Source organism: Magallana gigas, chromosome 7 (assembly GCF_963853765.1).
Source record: "Magallana gigas chromosome 7, xbMagGiga1.1, whole genome shotgun sequence".
NCBI classification, from domain to species: Eukaryota; Metazoa; Mollusca; class Bivalvia; order Ostreida; family Ostreidae; genus Magallana; species Magallana gigas.
In genome coordinates this window covers 39,479,636-39,497,538 of record NC_088859.1, presented here as the reverse complement: position 1 = coordinate 39,497,538, position 17,903 = coordinate 39,479,636, and the positions used below count along the sequence as shown (strand labels likewise).

The 17,903-nt window shown below is 35.0% G+C and overlaps 2 protein-coding genes and 2 long non-coding RNA genes across 5 annotated transcripts; 3 read left to right on the top strand and 1 right to left on the bottom strand.

The window, feature by feature from the left end:
* The first annotated feature begins 85 nt into the window (after window positions 1–85).
* Window positions 86–3,385, top strand: LOC136270025 (uncharacterized). The gene has a single exon (XM_066066216.1). It carries the CDS (start codon window positions 507–509, stop codon window positions 2,328–2,330), a length of 1,824 nt encoding a protein of 607 aa, XP_065922288.1. The 5' UTR covers window positions 86–506; the 3' UTR covers window positions 2,331–3,385.
* A 1,095-nt stretch (window positions 3,386–4,480) lies between these two features.
* On the top strand, window positions 4,481–13,203 carry LOC136270024 (uncharacterized). The gene is made up of 2 exons (XR_010707654.1): window positions 4,481–5,493; window positions 10,992–13,203. It is a non-coding gene; the product is annotated as an uncharacterized lncRNA (long non-coding RNA).
* LOC117684875 (uncharacterized) lies at window positions 5,504–8,024 on the top strand. Of its 2 annotated transcripts, XR_010707653.1 has the most exons (3): window positions 5,504–6,139; window positions 6,216–6,289; window positions 6,701–8,024. It is a non-coding gene; the product is annotated as an uncharacterized lncRNA (long non-coding RNA). The 2 variants fall into 2 exon arrangements; XR_004598598.2 differs by having other exon boundaries at window positions 5,504–6,289.
* Window positions 8,047–9,228, bottom strand: LOC136270023 (uncharacterized). The gene has a single exon (XM_066066214.1). The coding sequence runs from the start codon at window positions 9,002–9,004 to the stop codon at window positions 8,351–8,353; it is 654 nt and encodes a 217-aa protein (XP_065922286.1). The 5' UTR covers window positions 9,005–9,228; the 3' UTR covers window positions 8,047–8,350.
* Window positions 13,204–17,903: the final 4,700 nt, after the last annotated feature.

The following is a 17,903-nucleotide window of genomic DNA, read 5'->3' as shown; positions in this document are numbered from 1 at the left end:
CACTCTTTTAAGATAATTTATCACTGCTTTAAATGCTAATGAAATTCACTGAACGAAAGCACAAGTCTGTGCGTCAAAACAAAGAAATATTACGCAAATTAGACACCTATGAAACAACAGATTCAGAAAAGGTAAATAGTACATGTAATTGTGTACTGGGTGTTGGGATTTCTTTCTGATTGATCAGTGAAACCAGTAGTTAATGTTGTGAAGTTGTGACAACAAGATTAATGGTGAGAGAAAACTGGGCGGATTACACAGTCGACACTTCTTACCTCGGGCCGATATAATGTTGTGAGGTAAACTCAGTCAATTCAATTAATTGTATTTCTAAATCTAATTCATTATTCCGCTCGAATGATTTCGACATTTTGCCTAAGTATTGATGTAATGCAATGATTTGTTAGCCATCTCAACTTATATACCTGTAAAAGAGAAAACAATCTGTTGCGTAAGCATATATTTCTCGGCATTTATACTTAAACCGTGTGATAGAAACATTCAAAATGGAGCAAAAAATAGTGCTTGTACTTGTCCTTATTTCTTTGACGACTGGGTACGCTGAGAAGACGTTTGACTTGGAGGCAGAAGATTATTTACATATACCAGCAAATGAAACAATTAAAAGTATAACTAACAGAGAAACAGCTTCGAACAAGCAGGCTGTGTGGATGCTTGTCTCTCAAATAGGCATGCTGAAATTCGACTTCTGCCTAGACAAGGAATCGGATGTTCTGGTCGACAACATACTGTACTCAAACGACGGAGAGGAAGATATATTAACTGTTTTGATGAACTGGGAAGAAATAGGAACTTTTCGAACCCATTCAAGGAGTCAGGGTGGAAAGGCCTGGACTGATTATGTGTCGACGGGAAGGATAGGTCGTATTCGTCGACTTCCAGCAGGGCAACACAGTCTTGTACTGCTGCTTACTCAAAGTGACAAGTTTGGAGTGGAAATCGACAAAGTTACAGTGAAAATCGGCGAAGAGAGCATTCAAAAACAAGTGTTTCTTTGCAATGTCTTCTGTTTTGATGATATTAATTATGAACATTTGAAAGGTAGAGACTATGTTCGGAGTGCCAGACTTGAGCAAAAGAGCGAACCCACCCAGTGTGCAGAAATAGACAACATCAAAATACCATTTTATCACAACTCTCTACAATCCTATGAAATCCGAGCGATGCATCCAAAATATAAAGCGTACGCAAATGTCCGCGATCCGGATTGGACTAACTGCGACATGGCCATAGAAAGACTTTGGCGGTTTGATAATATAACATACAAGGTAAACAAAGAGGAAAAAAAGCGCAAGGGATATGCGATTCTTACATTCTCTCAAGAGGTAAACTCTTATGTAATAGTTGTTTTCTTTGCTCTACGTGGACCACGACAGGGATCTCCAGATTCAGAAATCGGGTCGATATTGACTGTGGAGCTCCAAGATTCTTTATCCGAACCGATCGAGCTGGGTTTTAATTATCTCGGTCGGAAAGAAGAGTACACGGATCCAGTTTACCATACATTTAGACCAGGCGCATTAAATTTTTCTCTTGCAATTCCGGATTTTACGTGGTCGGGTGGACCTAGTAATGCTATTAAAATACTGATTCCGAAAAATCTGAGCGACACTTTAGATATCAAAACAATAAATCTTCGAAAAAGACCTCAGAAAGAAGAACAGAGTTTCAATTTTCATGATAATGGAGATACTATTATCGAAGGCGTCGATATCGACTTCTGGTGGCAATACAATAAAAACATGACCGTGAAAATTGATGATAAGGTATTTCCAAATGCTGATTATATTCGATTGTACCAAAAGCTTCCATGGACTAATGGGCAATACGGACAGACTTTGGTGATTTACCAGGATGGAATGGTACGTTTGCTTCCTCTTACACCGCCAGGAGTAGACTGGATTCCCTTTGGGTCGTCCGTGCTGATTGGGGAGTCCAACCCTAGACAACCCCGCCCATCTGCTAGCATCAAAAGCATCGACATTGATGTGAAAAAGATGTCGATGAAAATCGTCTACGAAAATGGTAACACAGCCACGTTGCATATTCGATCTTCATTTTCGGAGACAATACTTACGGTCTCAGACGTCACCTACAAGAATCGCCAAAAATACCCTTTCTTAACTTTCATGTCGATGTGGGTGACTGACGGAAACGCTGATGTCGATCACGTGAGCGTCAATGGCAACATTGCCCACCGTGTCACCGACTGGAGGAAACTGTTTGGTACCTCCTTCGTTTTCTACAGGAAGTGTCTGTCCAAACACAATACCTTGAGTCCGGATATCCGAGTGGAACTTCTGAAGTAAATCAGCAATGATGTACAATTGTTCACTTTTGTTAATTGTTAACAATATTCTGCCTATGTATAACTTTTAAAAAAGCACATGTTCGTATCATATTTCAATACAGTTCAGTTATATAAAATTTAACTGAAGACGGGATAAGTAAGCCACTAAAGTGGGTGAAATATTCATCAAGGATACTTATTAAAAAAATTATTTTTACCTCGTTTTAACTCAGCAGGAGGTTATAATATTTCACACAGTTGTACTCAGTCGTGTGTACACAGTCAATGTACAAGTTTAAATAAAACCTCAGAACCAAACTAATACCTGTATACGCTAATACCTTGATAACCATTTATCGATGGTGCTCACTCAAATTTTAAGAATAACGTAACAATCACCAGGGGAGTGGATCCATGACTTGAAGTTAATGGGGGCGCCAATTTTAAGCAGCGGTCTGGGGACCGCATTGAGGCCCCCAGTGGATTCAGAAAGCCTCCGGAAGCCCCTGGATTCTAGAGATTTTGTCGGGTAAAGATGAAGTCTTTAAATTTAGACTTTTATGGTATTTCTTTTCGTAATTATACTTAAAAGTAATTAAAAAAAATTAAAAAAAATTTACAGGTTCGTAGATATATGATCTGCAAAAATCCCATCAAAACCATCCCCCTTGCAGAAACAATTTCTTTTTAAAAAATTCTTACATATAGTTGCAAATAAATCATTTTTTTTTAAATCCACGTTCAATGGGACGATGGAAAGCCAGCTTGTGTTATAATGTACATAGAGGAGTCGTTAAAACACTAGCTAGTGTAACCAATTACATTAAGTGGAGTTACTGGTCACAATTGAGCCCAAGGAGTTCGTAACTAAAACAGCCTTTTTCTATCACCTATGTAAGTTTCACCAATATTCACATTCAATGAATATTTCCCTTCATGTTTGCAATGAAAATCTGCAACGTTCAATTTTCAATGAACCACTTTGCTAATCCATGCGCCACGAGCACAAGTATAAGCGTCATCAAGCGTTTTGAATAATATTTGTTATTGTAAGATTAAATAATCGTAAAATCATATCTATTCTTCAATAAGGACTTGTTTTGCACTAGTATATATATTATACGTCCCTGGTTTCTGGTACTATATTTTAAGTTGCGGAAGCGAATTAAATGCATGTGTAACCGGAAACAATGGATTATGGGACTGTAAAGGAACTCTATATTCTCCTCAGTTCAAATTTTACCAACTGATTCAGTTTTCAATAATTCTTATATAAAAAAAAAATAATAATAACGCCCAAAATTCTACTGTTTAAAGGTTTTCCCAGGTTCTATATTGATTTCCAGAATATGTTCAACACCTCGTTATATAAATTAAAAGATTTGAAAAGTTTTAATAATTTATTATAACAAAAGTAAATGTGACTTTAAATAATTGATGATAACAAATAACAAGTATATTTTCCACAAATATAACAGGAGGAGTGTAAATATTCTCAAAATAAATTACTAGAAATATGAAAATAAATTATTTTGCAAAACTTCAATGATAGAAAAAAGTTATGAGGGAGGAATGAAAATATGTTTTTATTGCACTCTTTTTAGAGAAGGACGAAGGTCAATGATGAGCACAGGGAATACCAAGTATAAAAATAGTAACACGTACTGAACTATACGACGGACAACATTGGATCAGATGATCTATATGAAAGGGATATCTAATTCGACCCTGAATCAATCAAGTGACTCTACTAAGGCTACACTATCAAATAATTACATTGTCATAGAATGCCCTATACTATAGGACACGAACACGAAGTTAGTTCTTGTGAAGAGAGAGAAAAGAAACGAACCTAAGTTCTTGACCCTAGCAGAGTGAACTCAAATCTACCGGGTGGCCCTATATTATTACTTATTAGGTTAGTTACTGACTCACTGCGGAAATATATTGGGTTGATCAATCTCATAGATGGCGAGGCGAAGCCGAGCCGTCTATGAGATTAATCAACCCAATATATTTCCGTAGTGAGTCAGTAACTAACTTAAAGCTGAACACCAGTCGTAAATAGGCACTGTCCGCCATATTTTTCTTTAATCACTGCTGTCCCTACAACCCTTATATAAGGGACAGACCCCTAAACAGTTCTAAGTACTTCGCTGTAGAGGTCTCACCGTGTTACCCGGTCGCGATGAAATTATCAAATTTTACGCACCTCTTTGAAGCCAGGAGAATACTAACATCAAATAAATTGGTCAATGCATTATTTACGAACAGAAAATGAACATAAGATAAGAAAAAAATGCATAAAATCTAAAGACCACGAAAGGAATACTACATGTCGGCCACGAGGTTCAGGTGTGCAATCGGGTGTAACGAAATCGAAGGGTTTATATACCAGGTATCTGTGTGACGTTCCTATTTACGAGCGGTGTTCAGCTTTAATAAGTGTTTTGTTTTCCCGAGGACTATCAAGCGACATATTCATTCACAAATAGCGCAAAGCCATGTACAAGATGCCTTACATCTCGTCCAATTAAACTCATTTAACTCTTCAAAATTATCAATACCACCTTTCAAATACGCTTTAAAAATCTTCGCTTCACCCATACTACTCACAATGTTTTGTTGCTATTCAATTTTAACCTCTGCAGAGATTTGAGTAAATTTAGATGCTGCCATTTTGTTCTGCTCCAGACACAACAATGTGACGTCCATATTCAAGGGGCAACTACTCTAATTTAAAAATAATTCCAAAGGGCCACTACTCTAAATATTTTTATGACTTACCGATCACGATTTCTGTGTGAAATAATATGAAATATCGAGATGAGTGGATGAGGCGGCGGCCAATGAAGGCCATATTGCCTAATATTAATCCTCAAAGAACCTACATAGAGATATATGAGGCAATCACGTGCCATGTTTAATCCAATGGAAATGTGACATTTCAGTCCGAGGGAAAACAAATATACCTAGCGGACCAATAAAACTCTATAAATAATTCTATAATCCTATAAGCTGAGATTATCGGTCTCGACCAATGAAATTGCAGGTAATATAATACGTTCGGGAAGAATGACAACATGGCGGTGAAATCGAAATAAATAGGAGATATTACAGGATCATGTGAAAACATCGAAATATAAAGCTTACAAGACTTAAACGGTAATACAGACTAAACGGTATGTAATAGATATGAAGTTAGGGTTGAATTAAAGCAAATATATCTTCGGGAAAATCAAAATTGTTACACATGTGTAACATGTTAAAATGGCTGTTCAATGTATGTTTCATATTTCTAACTAAGGGCTTTAAAGCGACGATACACATATATATCATCCACATAGACATCAGTATAAATATTCCGGATTTTCATAAAATAGAATTATCGTTCGTTGTACGAGTTATCTTTTCCTAAGAGCAGGTATAGCGCGCCCATTTTAGTTCTAGCAAAAGTAAACAAAAGGAACAAGTACGTGTTTTTCGTGTCGACAGCAATGGGAAAGGACTATTGTGCAATTAAAGATTGTCACAATACTACAGGGACTATAGGGCGATTTAACAAATCTGTTAAATTGCACCATTTGCCCAAAAAGCAGTCTTTGAGAAGTGCTTGGATTCGAGCCATAAGCAGGTCGAACTACAAAGGTGGACATCATACCTATGTTTGTTCTGACCATTTTCCGGATGGTGGAAGTATGAGGTGCCAACGTTATTCCTCCCCAAAAGAAGGAGAAAGTCAACAAAAAACGTACAACAAGAAATAGCAGAGAAACTATGACAGAGCCAAGTCCCTCGGACCTTAGCAATTTTCTGTAGGAGAACAAAGTAGGCCAATAGCATCATTTACCACATGCATACTGAATTATTAATGCAATGCAAAAATATTTATTTTGTTTTAAAGGATGATATTGCTGAAGCTTTATCAGCTGATCTGGCATTAAGTAGAAGTGCTGCATCAGTTTTGATCGATCACCAGTAAGTACATTGAATTTTATGAATTCTATGTTTGTGATTCCAGAAAAAAAATATTTTGATCTTTTTTCACATTTCCATTTTCATTTTCAGCTTACTGTAACTGATTTTCATCATTACTGGTAACAATATCAATTAATTATTGTGGCTGGTGTAAAAAAAAAAGGCATCTTTACAAAAGTGGGAACCTCTTTGAAAAAATAATATATTATTTACCAATGTTTACCGAGTTACCCACTTTTTTTAATGAACAAGCCCCTGTGATTAAACTACACAGAGAGGTGATTTCAATGACTAAAATTAAGAATATATGGCAGAATTATTAATGGAAATAATTCAGATAAATTTCTCTAAAGGAGCTATTCATTCTTTACTTTTATGATTAATTTTGCATTGTGTTTTTTTTCTCATAAGATATTCCAGTCAATCCTAGGTTCAAGAGACTGAGTCGAACGATCAAGAATTGCCATGCACTATTTGGACGCAGACTGAGACAAATAAGAAGGACCAAGCCACCCATGTTGCCCGACCGGAAAATGCAGTAGTAGATATTCAAAATTCAGATGACAGTGTACAATTTTATACTGGCCTACCCGATTTTGATACATTTAAAGCGCTTTTTGAAACTTTGTGTGAATATGGCATGGATGAAATAGAATCAGATCAGCGTATGAAACTAAGACTTGTAGATCAATTTTTGTTGGTTTTAATGAGGCTTCGATTGGGGCTACTTGTTAAAGATCTTGCATATAGGTTCAAGTTATCTAGTTCATCAGTATCTAGGATATTCTTTAGATGGATTATCTTCATGAGACAGTGTTTGTCCTCTATTGTATTTTCACCCGAACTAAAGATATTGCAGCAGAGAATTCCAAGTTGTTTCCTTAACTTTTCTGACACACGCATTGTATTAGATTGCACAGAAATATTCATACAAACACCATCTTCATTAGAAAATAAGTCTCAGACTTTCTCCAACTACAAATCTCATAATACATTTAAGTCATTGATTGGAATCTCTATGACTGGAGCTGTTTGTTTAGTTTCCAAACTGTGGGATGGTTCAACATCTAATGTGCATATTACTAGAAATTGTGGTCTGTTAGAAGCTTTACAGCCAGGTGATGCAGTAATGGTTGATAAAGGATTTGTTCACTTAAAAGCTGATTTCGAAAGAAAGTGTGTAAAGTTGCATTGTCCCCCGTTTAAAACAAAGAGTCAGTTCACAAAAGAAGAAGTTGAAATTACTAGACGCATTGCCTCAGCCAGGATCCATGTTGAAAGAAAGATGGAACAAATTAAAAATTTTAGAATATAGCAAGGCATTATGCCACTGGCACTTGCTCCTATTGCAAATGACATATTTTTTGTATGTGCAGCCCTTACCAATGTTTTACCACCACTTGTCAGTCAATGAATAATCATATGTTAAAAGTATTTGTGTGGATAACTCATACAATAATAATTCTTAATTGTATTTTTGGTGAAATCATTTTCATTGAAGAATTTGGTGAAAGCATATTGAAATATATATATTTCATGAAAAGAACATAGAATCATCAAACTTTACTATACTGTTGCTTAGTATGCATATATCATACACACAAGCATTTGGTTATTTTCAATTATGTATAATTTATTCTGATGGCTTCATAATATAGTACTGCAGTTATGTACATTGTATTGTAGATTTACTATTATCAAATTTTACACAGTACATTTAATCTATAACTGTTGAATAACTAAAAAACAAACATTAGTTAATTGTTTTAAGTGTGTTTATTTTTCAACTGTTGCATTCAAACATGGAATGACAAATTTCATGTAGAATGTTTTTAATTTTGACAGAAGTGACTCCCAAAACACAGCATTAAATGGGATTTCAATAACAGTCAGGTCTTGCAATGTATACAAAACAAGATGACTCACCTTATACTGACATACACCCATTTGACCCTGAATTTGGATGTAATATCTGTGATTTTGTTTTAATGGGATTTTATTGTTTGAATCTAGATAACAATAAAAATCTGGGGATTTGCAAGCTTCAAGTATAGTACTATTTCACCACTTGAATGGGCATTTGATTTCTATTAGATATGTATTTGTGTTTGTCTGCACTATACCATCAGGACTTGCTCCACTAGCAATAAATGACTGGAGTAAGAACAAGCCATAGTTTCTTACCGATATTTTCTCTTTGCCGTGGAGTCTCATGTGTGCTTGATAACGCCTCTTAGCGATATTTTCGTGTTTTAGCCCCCATTTTATTGCTGCTGTGGTTAATTGCTCATTATTCTCACCTATGATTTTTTCAACCAATTTACCTGGGTTTGTGCTTTCTTTGCGTTTTAGTACATCATGAATCAATGATGCAGTTATTCTGCCTTTTCGTGCCTCAAACCACAGCTTGTTGTCAGACTGTCCCCTTGTTCTTAATTCAACCTCATTACAGACGTCGGTGGAAAGGGGCACTTGATTATCAGATGTAGTACAAGACTGAATAAATTGAAGACAGTTTTGAATTTCAATAAATTCATCTGATGCATATGTGATCGTATCTGAAGAAACTACTTCTTCTTCGTGCCCTACATTCAGATCCCCACTGACTTCAATTTCATTATCAGGGGTATACAAAAGATGGTGAATAACAGCATTTTTGTTTTGCAACCTGCCACATAAACTATCGCGAAATGATTTGCAAACATTATTTTTCATTTCAATGATGTTAGGACTTTGATCTACATCTTGTTTATATTTTTTAAAGTTCAATTGATCAATTGTTTTGCACTCTTTTGTTCTCTTGGAAGGTTTGTTCCAGGTGCACGACTTTGATGTACAGGGATTATTACTATGGTTCTCGTACAATTCTTCTAAAGTGAACAGAAGACCGGTGATATGTGTGCAACCTTCTCCGAGGCTTTAAAAGAAAATATTTTTTTTAAGCCCAAAAATTTTTTTTTTTACTGAAATCACAAATTCTATCAAAAACTTAAATTTATTAAAGCTGAACACACTCGTAAAAGGTGTTGTCCGCTACTGATATTTTTATTTCATTGCCGATAATTCCTACAACCCCAAATAGATGAGGTCTCACCTGGGTGAACATAAACCTCACATCGCAATTTTTGTCGATCGCGATGAAGTTATCGTATTTTTACGCACTAAGTCTTGAGAATACTTAAATAAAATATACAGAATAATGCATTCTTTACTAGTAAGAACAGAAAATGTACATATAAACAAGAAATAAATGTAAAAATATATGACAAACAATGGGATACTACATCCACTTCGGCCGCGAGTTTTAGGTATGCATTCGGGTGTAACGAAATCGAAGGGTTTATTCTTGTGTGATGGTGCATGAATTATGAGTGGTGTTCAGCTATGATACATTAGATAAACAATAAACTCTCGTTTTCATAATCTTCTTAAAAACTTTTGATCAACGTAGAATCAAATTATTGGTTTTGATTTATTGAATTGTCAAAATTTTATTTTGAGAAACTGAATGCTGTATTTAATTACCCTGCAGGACATGTACAGCTGGCTGAGTGGATAACCATTGGTGACTCTTTGGAAACAACTACCCACTGTGTGTAAATTTCTTTTTTCAACGATGCATAACATTTGACCGAATGTAACAAAAACGGTGTTCGTCTGTTATTTTATTTGCCATAATTTTATGAATATATTTTTCCTTGCAAAACTTATGTCCCTGTATGTACTGTCGATAGCAAGCCATTTTCTGGCGATCACACGTTCGGTTGCTACTTCTTATCAAATAATTTTCGATATCTTTCTGAGTAACAGGCGGGTTGATTTTTTCTGAAAAGTTACTTGACCATCCATCCGTTAGTTCTGCAAAAGACGGTATGGAAGATCAATCCCCAAACGATGCATCCGTGGGCGTTTCACTCGCATTGTTTATAATTTGATTGTGTTGTGAATGATTGTGATCAAATGCTCTCCTTGCTAATTTTTGTTTTGAGCCATTGATTTTTAAGTTTTCGGATTTAAGATAACTTTTGATTTATATCCTCAAAGGTTGTTAAAGACGATAAATTCATGTCAATTTTATATGTTCCCGCACTGATAACTTCGATTTACCGGAAGTGATCTATACCTGCTATAAGGAGTAGATAACTCTAAAAGTAACGATAACTCTATTTTATGGGAAGACCGAATAAGCATTGAATGATTATTTTTGGATGTCGTCGGTCCTGTAACACACCAAGTGGTCAAGACAACTTATCAATCTGCGCTAACGTGCAGTATTTAAATTGTTTGCACCCGATGGTGTGATTAAGGGCCGACGACATTCAAAAATAAGCGTTCAATGCTTAATTGAACCCATGGATTTTCTTCATACATGTACTTCGTATACACCGTTGAAATCAGAATAATGTAGAGAAATTACATGAGTTTCTAAAAAAGTTTATAAGACCAGGGACATATATACTAACGTTAGTATACATGTATATGTCCTTGTTAAGACTCCCCAGTTGTACATTTATTTATTTTTTGTCAGAAGGTGCGTGCGTGCGTGCGTGCGTGTGCGTGTGTGTGTGTGTGCTTATATATTTTATATATATAAAATTTAGCCCTATTTCTGATCACTACGGATCAATACGTAAAATTTTAAGATATGATGATTTGTAAAGAAAAAATTAATATATTTTAACTCTTTTCCAATATCTTTTAGAGCGCTCTTCTTTTAAAGGAGACCAATACAGCCTAAATCTGGCCAGGACCACCGAGATTTCTTACGTTACTTCATCACTGATGGATTTGTATACACTGCAAAGGAAATGAAAAAGCACACGTTTTTATATAGATCTAGTGTTAATAATTTTATTAGTAGCAAACCAGTGAGTAGTTTTTTGCATGCTCAGACGTTTTGTGTGGGCTTTTTTTCTTCACCGCTTATAAATATGCGTATTCAAAATATTATTAATAATATTGGTACACGCATCGTAGTTTACACATGTTCTTTTAACACTGATATTAAAAGTAAACTAATTTAACCATAGAACTATCTCTTAGAAAGAAAGAATTGTTCTATTTTTCAGAACACACAAACCAACTGCTTTTCTGAAATTGACTTTTTATAAGGTGAAGTTGATAGAACGAAATAGGTCGTATACATATTCTTAAAGCTAAAGAAGAAAAATATGCTTGTAAAGAACCCTCCTGTTTATCTTTTCGAGCGCAACAAGTATTAATCTAAATGTCTGAAGACAAACCATCTTGTTATCTACAAGATTACAAAACGCCTCTTTTATATCAATTATTAAATCAAAATAACAACTGTAATCTTTTTCTCACATATAAGAATATAGCGTCAAAACTTGTTTGGTTGAGCAATATATAAGAAATGACAAAAAAACGTGTTATGAAAAAGGGAGCATTAATGTATAAATATTGTGGAGATTCTGGAAAAACAATTAGTTAAGATGGTTGTTGGGGGCTTTTAATTACACTGTATGCAAAATTAATTGTTTAATGAGAAAAACCATTACTTTAGCCAAAATAATGATAAGTAGAGATTGTGTATAAAAATATATATTATATGAATTTACCTAAGCCTGTCGAAGTGATCATAGAGAAAGTGGTAATTGCAACTATTTTACAAGAATGAACTTTGGAAAGTGTGCTGTCTTGGAAACAATAACTTTGCCTAATTGCCTGAATAGCCAGTAACAAAAAACCAGTGCTATATGGTGCTACATTTATTGGTATGAAGACTCTCTTGGGACCTAAAAAGTATCCGCCATCAGCTAAAATCCTCAAGGTCCGAACTACTCGACATACCAGTAACCGATGACTGGATTAGTTTTCCTATTTACTATTACCAAGTTGCATGGTAATTGCTTTAATAAAAAATTATCGATAATGAGATAGGATATTAATAACAGACACGTATGATACATTGGTAATTTTATCAATGAGCATTACATATTAAATAAGTGTGTTTTGGATATGATGTAAAAAACAGATGAAGTCTCTAAATAACAAAATATCTTGAGGATAATGTCAGAATCTGTTAGGTGTTCATACAGTTGGATCATGAATCATGTAAACAGCAAAGAACTTCTCTTGTTTTTTTTGTACAGGGTTAAACTAAAATGTAATTAAAAATATAATGTCTACTCAAATCCTTGAGATCATTGCGTTTCTCCTCTCACTATGTTGAATTATCGACAAACATTTTTGTCTTCAAAAAAACTTCCAGGAGGAACTCGTTTTGGCTGTAGGCTCTACAACCCAAGGCAAAAATCACAGGTCTTTGCCAGGGTTTGTTTTTATGATATATCTCAAATCAAAGCGTTTTATCAAAATTAAATTTAGAAATATTATTAGTTATCCGGGTTCAATCGTAAATGCGTAAACGGCATATTTTGAAAGCGAAATACATCCTGATATGACATGGGAAACAGATTTCTTTGGTTAACATAGGAAATAAATTCGTTATCCAGGTCCAATCTACGGTGTATGGGGATTCACCCCGGATTGTATTCCATACACACTTCGTCCTTCGGCAAACCAAGCTGTTCTGCTCGTCCTACAGGTTCTCAGTGGTATCATAACAATGGTTTTCACTTTTGCGTTCGCTTATATTGTGCATCATCGAATCAAAAAACATGTTGTGAGTCCGAAAATCCCAGACAGTGTGAACACTAGCAAGTTTGACAGTATGGAGGCTGTGACTGAAGATTCCTTTATCCTGGAAAATACCATTGTGCTAACAGAGAGCAATCAAATTAACGGGGGGACTATTAAAGACTCTAAAGAGTGATCATGGAGAGTTAAACAATATAAACAACATGTTATTATTTGCAAGATGTTTTAATTCACATCGCCTTTGTATATTATTCATTATTTTGTATATTATGTGCTTTTATTAATCTCCAACAGTTGCTTTAAAAAAAATAGATTTCAAATGCATTTATCAATTCACAAGTTAAAATGTGGTTATCGATTTTATTAAAAATTTTCAATCAAGTTATTCATTGTTGTGTTAAAATTAGCGTATAAGTTTGATGTGTTCATACACTTATTATTCAAGCAAAACATGAATAATATTAACTAATGTTTTTAATAATATATTAATGTATTCGTCAGTACGCCAGTGACAATTTTGAACAATTTTTGATATTTATATTTGATTTAAATCAATTTACTTTTCATGCTGACAATTCTTGTCTCTAGAAAAGAAAGACAATATACCTGTTTCAATATACTTGCATGGTTAGCATTTTAACCCACTTTTTACCATAATTTATCACTGCTTTAAATGCGAGTTAAATTCATTGAACGAAAACAGAAGTCTGTGCGTCAAAATAAAGAAATATTACGCAAATTAGACACCTATGAAACAACAGATTTAGAAAGAGTAATTAGTACATGTAATTGTGTACTGGGTGTTGGGATTTCTTTCTGATTGATCAGTGAAACCAGTAGTTAATGTTGTGAAGTTGTGACAACAAGATTAATGATGAGAGAAAACTAGGCGGATTACACAGTCGACACTTCTTACCTCGGGCCGAAACAATGTTGTGAGGTAAACTCAGTCAATTCAATTAATTGTATTAATAAATCTAATTCATTATTCCGCTCGAATGCATTCAACATTTTGCCTACGTATTGATGTAATGCAATGATTTGTTAGCCATCTCAACTTATATACCTGTAAAAGAGAAAACAATCTGTTGCGTAAGCATATATTACTCGGCATTCAGAAGTTTTTACCAAAACCGCGTGACAGACACTTTCGCAAATATTACACGGCATTCAGAAGTCATTTATACTTAAACCGTGTGATAGAAACATCCAAAATGGAGCAAAAAATAGTGCTTGTACTAGTCCTTATTTTTTTGTCGACTGGGTACGCTGAGAAGACGTTTGACTTGGAAGCAGAAGGCTATATACATATGCCAGCAAATGAAACAATCAAAAGTATAACTAACAGAGAAACAGCTTCGAACAAGCAGGCTGTGTGGATGCTTGTCTCTCAAATAGGCATGCTGAACTTCGACTTCTGCCTAGACAAGGAATATGATGTTCTGGGGCTCGTAACATAAACGGTACTTAAGTCCGTAGGACTTATGTACATTCTTAGACTTAAGTCCGTAACTAGAAGAGTGCTTAGCTAGGACAATTTACCCAAAACTTAGGTGGCCGATAGACGTGGCTTAAGTTTATCCTAAGTTTGTTTTACACAAATTTAGAAGTTTATTTGTTAATTATTTCAATTCAGCATGTAAATACAGTGTATTTATATCATAATTTTAAAAAAATTAATATCTTGATATTCACCAATATCAAAGTTTGGTTTAAGTAATATAAACATTAGCTTTGGTCGTAATGAGTTAAAACATTTTCCATATTGTATGCAAGTGGGCTGCTGAAGAGGCTGTAAACACGTAATGGTCAGTTTACAAGAAGTAACTATGACTATCTATGTAAACACACGAAACCTGAGAAATTATAAAAAGGACGTTTGAAGACAAAAAAAAAACAAACCCTCAGTGATTTTAAAGACGACGATTGCCTCATTTCATTACAATGTATGACTTAAAGAAGAAATTATACTTAGAGTAAGTGAATGGCCTTATTGTTGAGGTAAGATGTAGAACAAACGATAAAAAGAAATCCACTATATTATTCTATCAAGTTCCAACGGCATCGCGAAATTACACCACAGGCAGTCTTTGAGAACGACTAGTGAATATTCATCAAAACAAAGAAGTAACAACAATAGACTGAATGCATTGCCCGAGATCCATTGCTTCGAGCTTTTTAAAAATTTTAGGTACATATATTCACACTCATGCCACCCTAAATTTTTGTGTCTGTACATTTACATCTACCCCCATCTTATCAAAGATGTCATGCACGTGTACTCTGTATCTATAAATAAACAATATATTAACCTAAGATAATGATTTTATTACCAATACATTCAAATTCGACAAAAGACATGAAAAATACGTTTTTAACTTTTAACATAAGTATGACTTATAGTCTGTCCCAAGTTATTTTTGCTGCATATTTGAACGATTTTTAATAAAAATACACATACCTGTGACTGAAGTGCAATTAAAATCGATGGAAGGGAAAATTCCCAAGATAACTTCATTCACACATTATCATTTTTCCCTCGTAAAAATTCACAGGAACGAAAACAGATTTCCTACGGAGATTTATAATGGGGAATGTTGACATCTTTTCTCCATTCGGAAATACTCGGGACCCCTCGCGCAATTTTTCAACGTTATCATCCGGGCGTCTTCATCTCCTTGGCAATGGAAAAACCTCGTAGACTTTTTATTTTTAGCCGTGTACTGATACCCGACAAGCTAGAGGGGGCGTTTCAAAGGGGAAATCTTGGGATTTTTTCATACTATTGAATGAACATCGTCTGAACCAAGAGGTATTTATAGATATTGAATAATTTAAGAAAATATGCGGCAAAAATATCTTGGGACAGACTATAGCTAAGACATTGCTAAGATTGCTTTATGTTACAGTATAAGACATACTTAAGTAGGACCTAAGATTGCGCCTAAGTCCTACTTATGGCCCTACTTAAGTCAAAATCTTAGCATGTTTCATGTTACGATCCCCAGGTCGACAACATACTGTACTCAAACGACGGAGAGGAAGATATATCAACTGTTTTGGTGAACTCGGAAGAAATAGGAACTTTTCGAACTCATTCAAGGAGTCAGGGTGAAAAGGCCTGGACTGATTATGTGTCGACGGGAAGGATAGGGCGTATTCGTCGGCTCCCTGCAGGGCAACACAGCCTTGTACTGCTGCTTACTCAAAGTGACAAGTTTGGAGTGGAAATCGACAAAGTTACAGTGAAAATCAGCGCAGAGAGCATTCAAGAAATTATGTAAAAATTGGCCTTTCTGGTGCAGTGGTTCTTACGAATAAGATTTTTAAAGACACGCACCCTATACTCACTGTTTCGCAAATATCTCCCTTTTAAAAAAGGGCTGTGCCCCATATTTTTACAATTTATAATACCCTGTCCATAAGGATGATTTGTACCAAATTTGGTTAAATTTGGCTCAGTGGTTTTTGAGAAGAAGTCGAAAATGTGAAAAGTTTACAGACGGACGGACAGACGGAAGGACGACGGACAACGGGTGATCAGAAAAGCTCACTTGAACCTTCGGTTCAGGTGAGCTAAAAACGTAGAAGATATGTATCATCATCCTTTAAAAAAGAGCCACTTAAACATTTTAACATATGGTCATGGTTATGGTACATTTTTGCGTATCTTGGTTTCCATGCACGTTCATGAATTAATATGTTATTCAAACAAATTTTCGGTTAATTGAAAGTTCGGCACTATCCACATTCCAGTTGAATTAGTTGTTTTGTATACATTTTGACAAACTCCAAGAAGAACGGGATTTATCTATCTTTTTACGATAATAGCTGCTTGTTGGAACATGATTCAAAGACGCGTAAATGACTGTCAGCTGAATTACAACCGGACGTTTGTTGGAATGACTGGAACGAAATGAACAAATTAATAGCGTCAAAACGAGGCATGAAAATGGTCGTCAGAAAAGTTTTAATGTTGTTTTTTTATAGACAAGATAGCAAATAGCACAATTTGCCAAGGGAAGAAAAATGACATCAACAGTTGCACTTAGAGAGCTGACAGTAGCAACAGGCATAAGGATCTCCATACAAACCCTCCGAAAGACTTCATATTGCAGGATTGATCAATGCACTCTACTCTGACCGTGGAACATCGCAACCGTTGCCTCCAGTTTGCTCAATACCATGTCCACAGGCACCATCATGATATAAAAGGAGTTCTATGGACTGATGACTTCATATTTTGTCTGGATTGCAATGATGGTCATAGGAGTGTATCGAGAAAGAGAAACAAGTGATTCTAGGACTGCTGCGATACTGAACACGGTGATTCCACATAACTGTCATGCAGTAACATGTCATAAGGAACGGGTCCCTAACCAGTGTCCCTTACATAGATGAGCTACTGGCACCTTTTGAAAGGCCTTATGCGGGCGCCATTGGTGACAATTCTATGTTGATAGATGACAGTGCCAGACATCCTCCAGAGTCAATTTTAAAGAGGCAAAATCAACCCAACACTTTTCATGAACTTAAAATTGTTATTGTTGTGGAATAGTCAATAACTCCCTATGATAACTTCCGAAATGATAAACAGTTATTAAAATTGATGTAGGGAAGTGATAAGGACTACAGATGGTCACATAATATACTGAAAAGAAAGTTTGGACAGTTCATTCTCACTAAAACCATAATATCCCTGTTTGGTATTTCTATACATGTATTTGTGTAATTTTTAAGACATAGAGTAGAGCTTTAATTGATTGAATTTACTTGTAAATTCTTAGAATTCATGTACCAAAAACGTTTTTCCTTGACAATGTCCAAATGTCATTTAAATGGATGAATATCAAAACATTAACATTCAGACTCACGATATACGCCTGCCATAAGTGTTTGAAAATACAAAATAATATGCAAGTTGATGCAGTTTTTATAAAAATTCATTAAAAGTGAATTAAATGGCATTTTTGTTTAATGTGCAGGCAGTAAA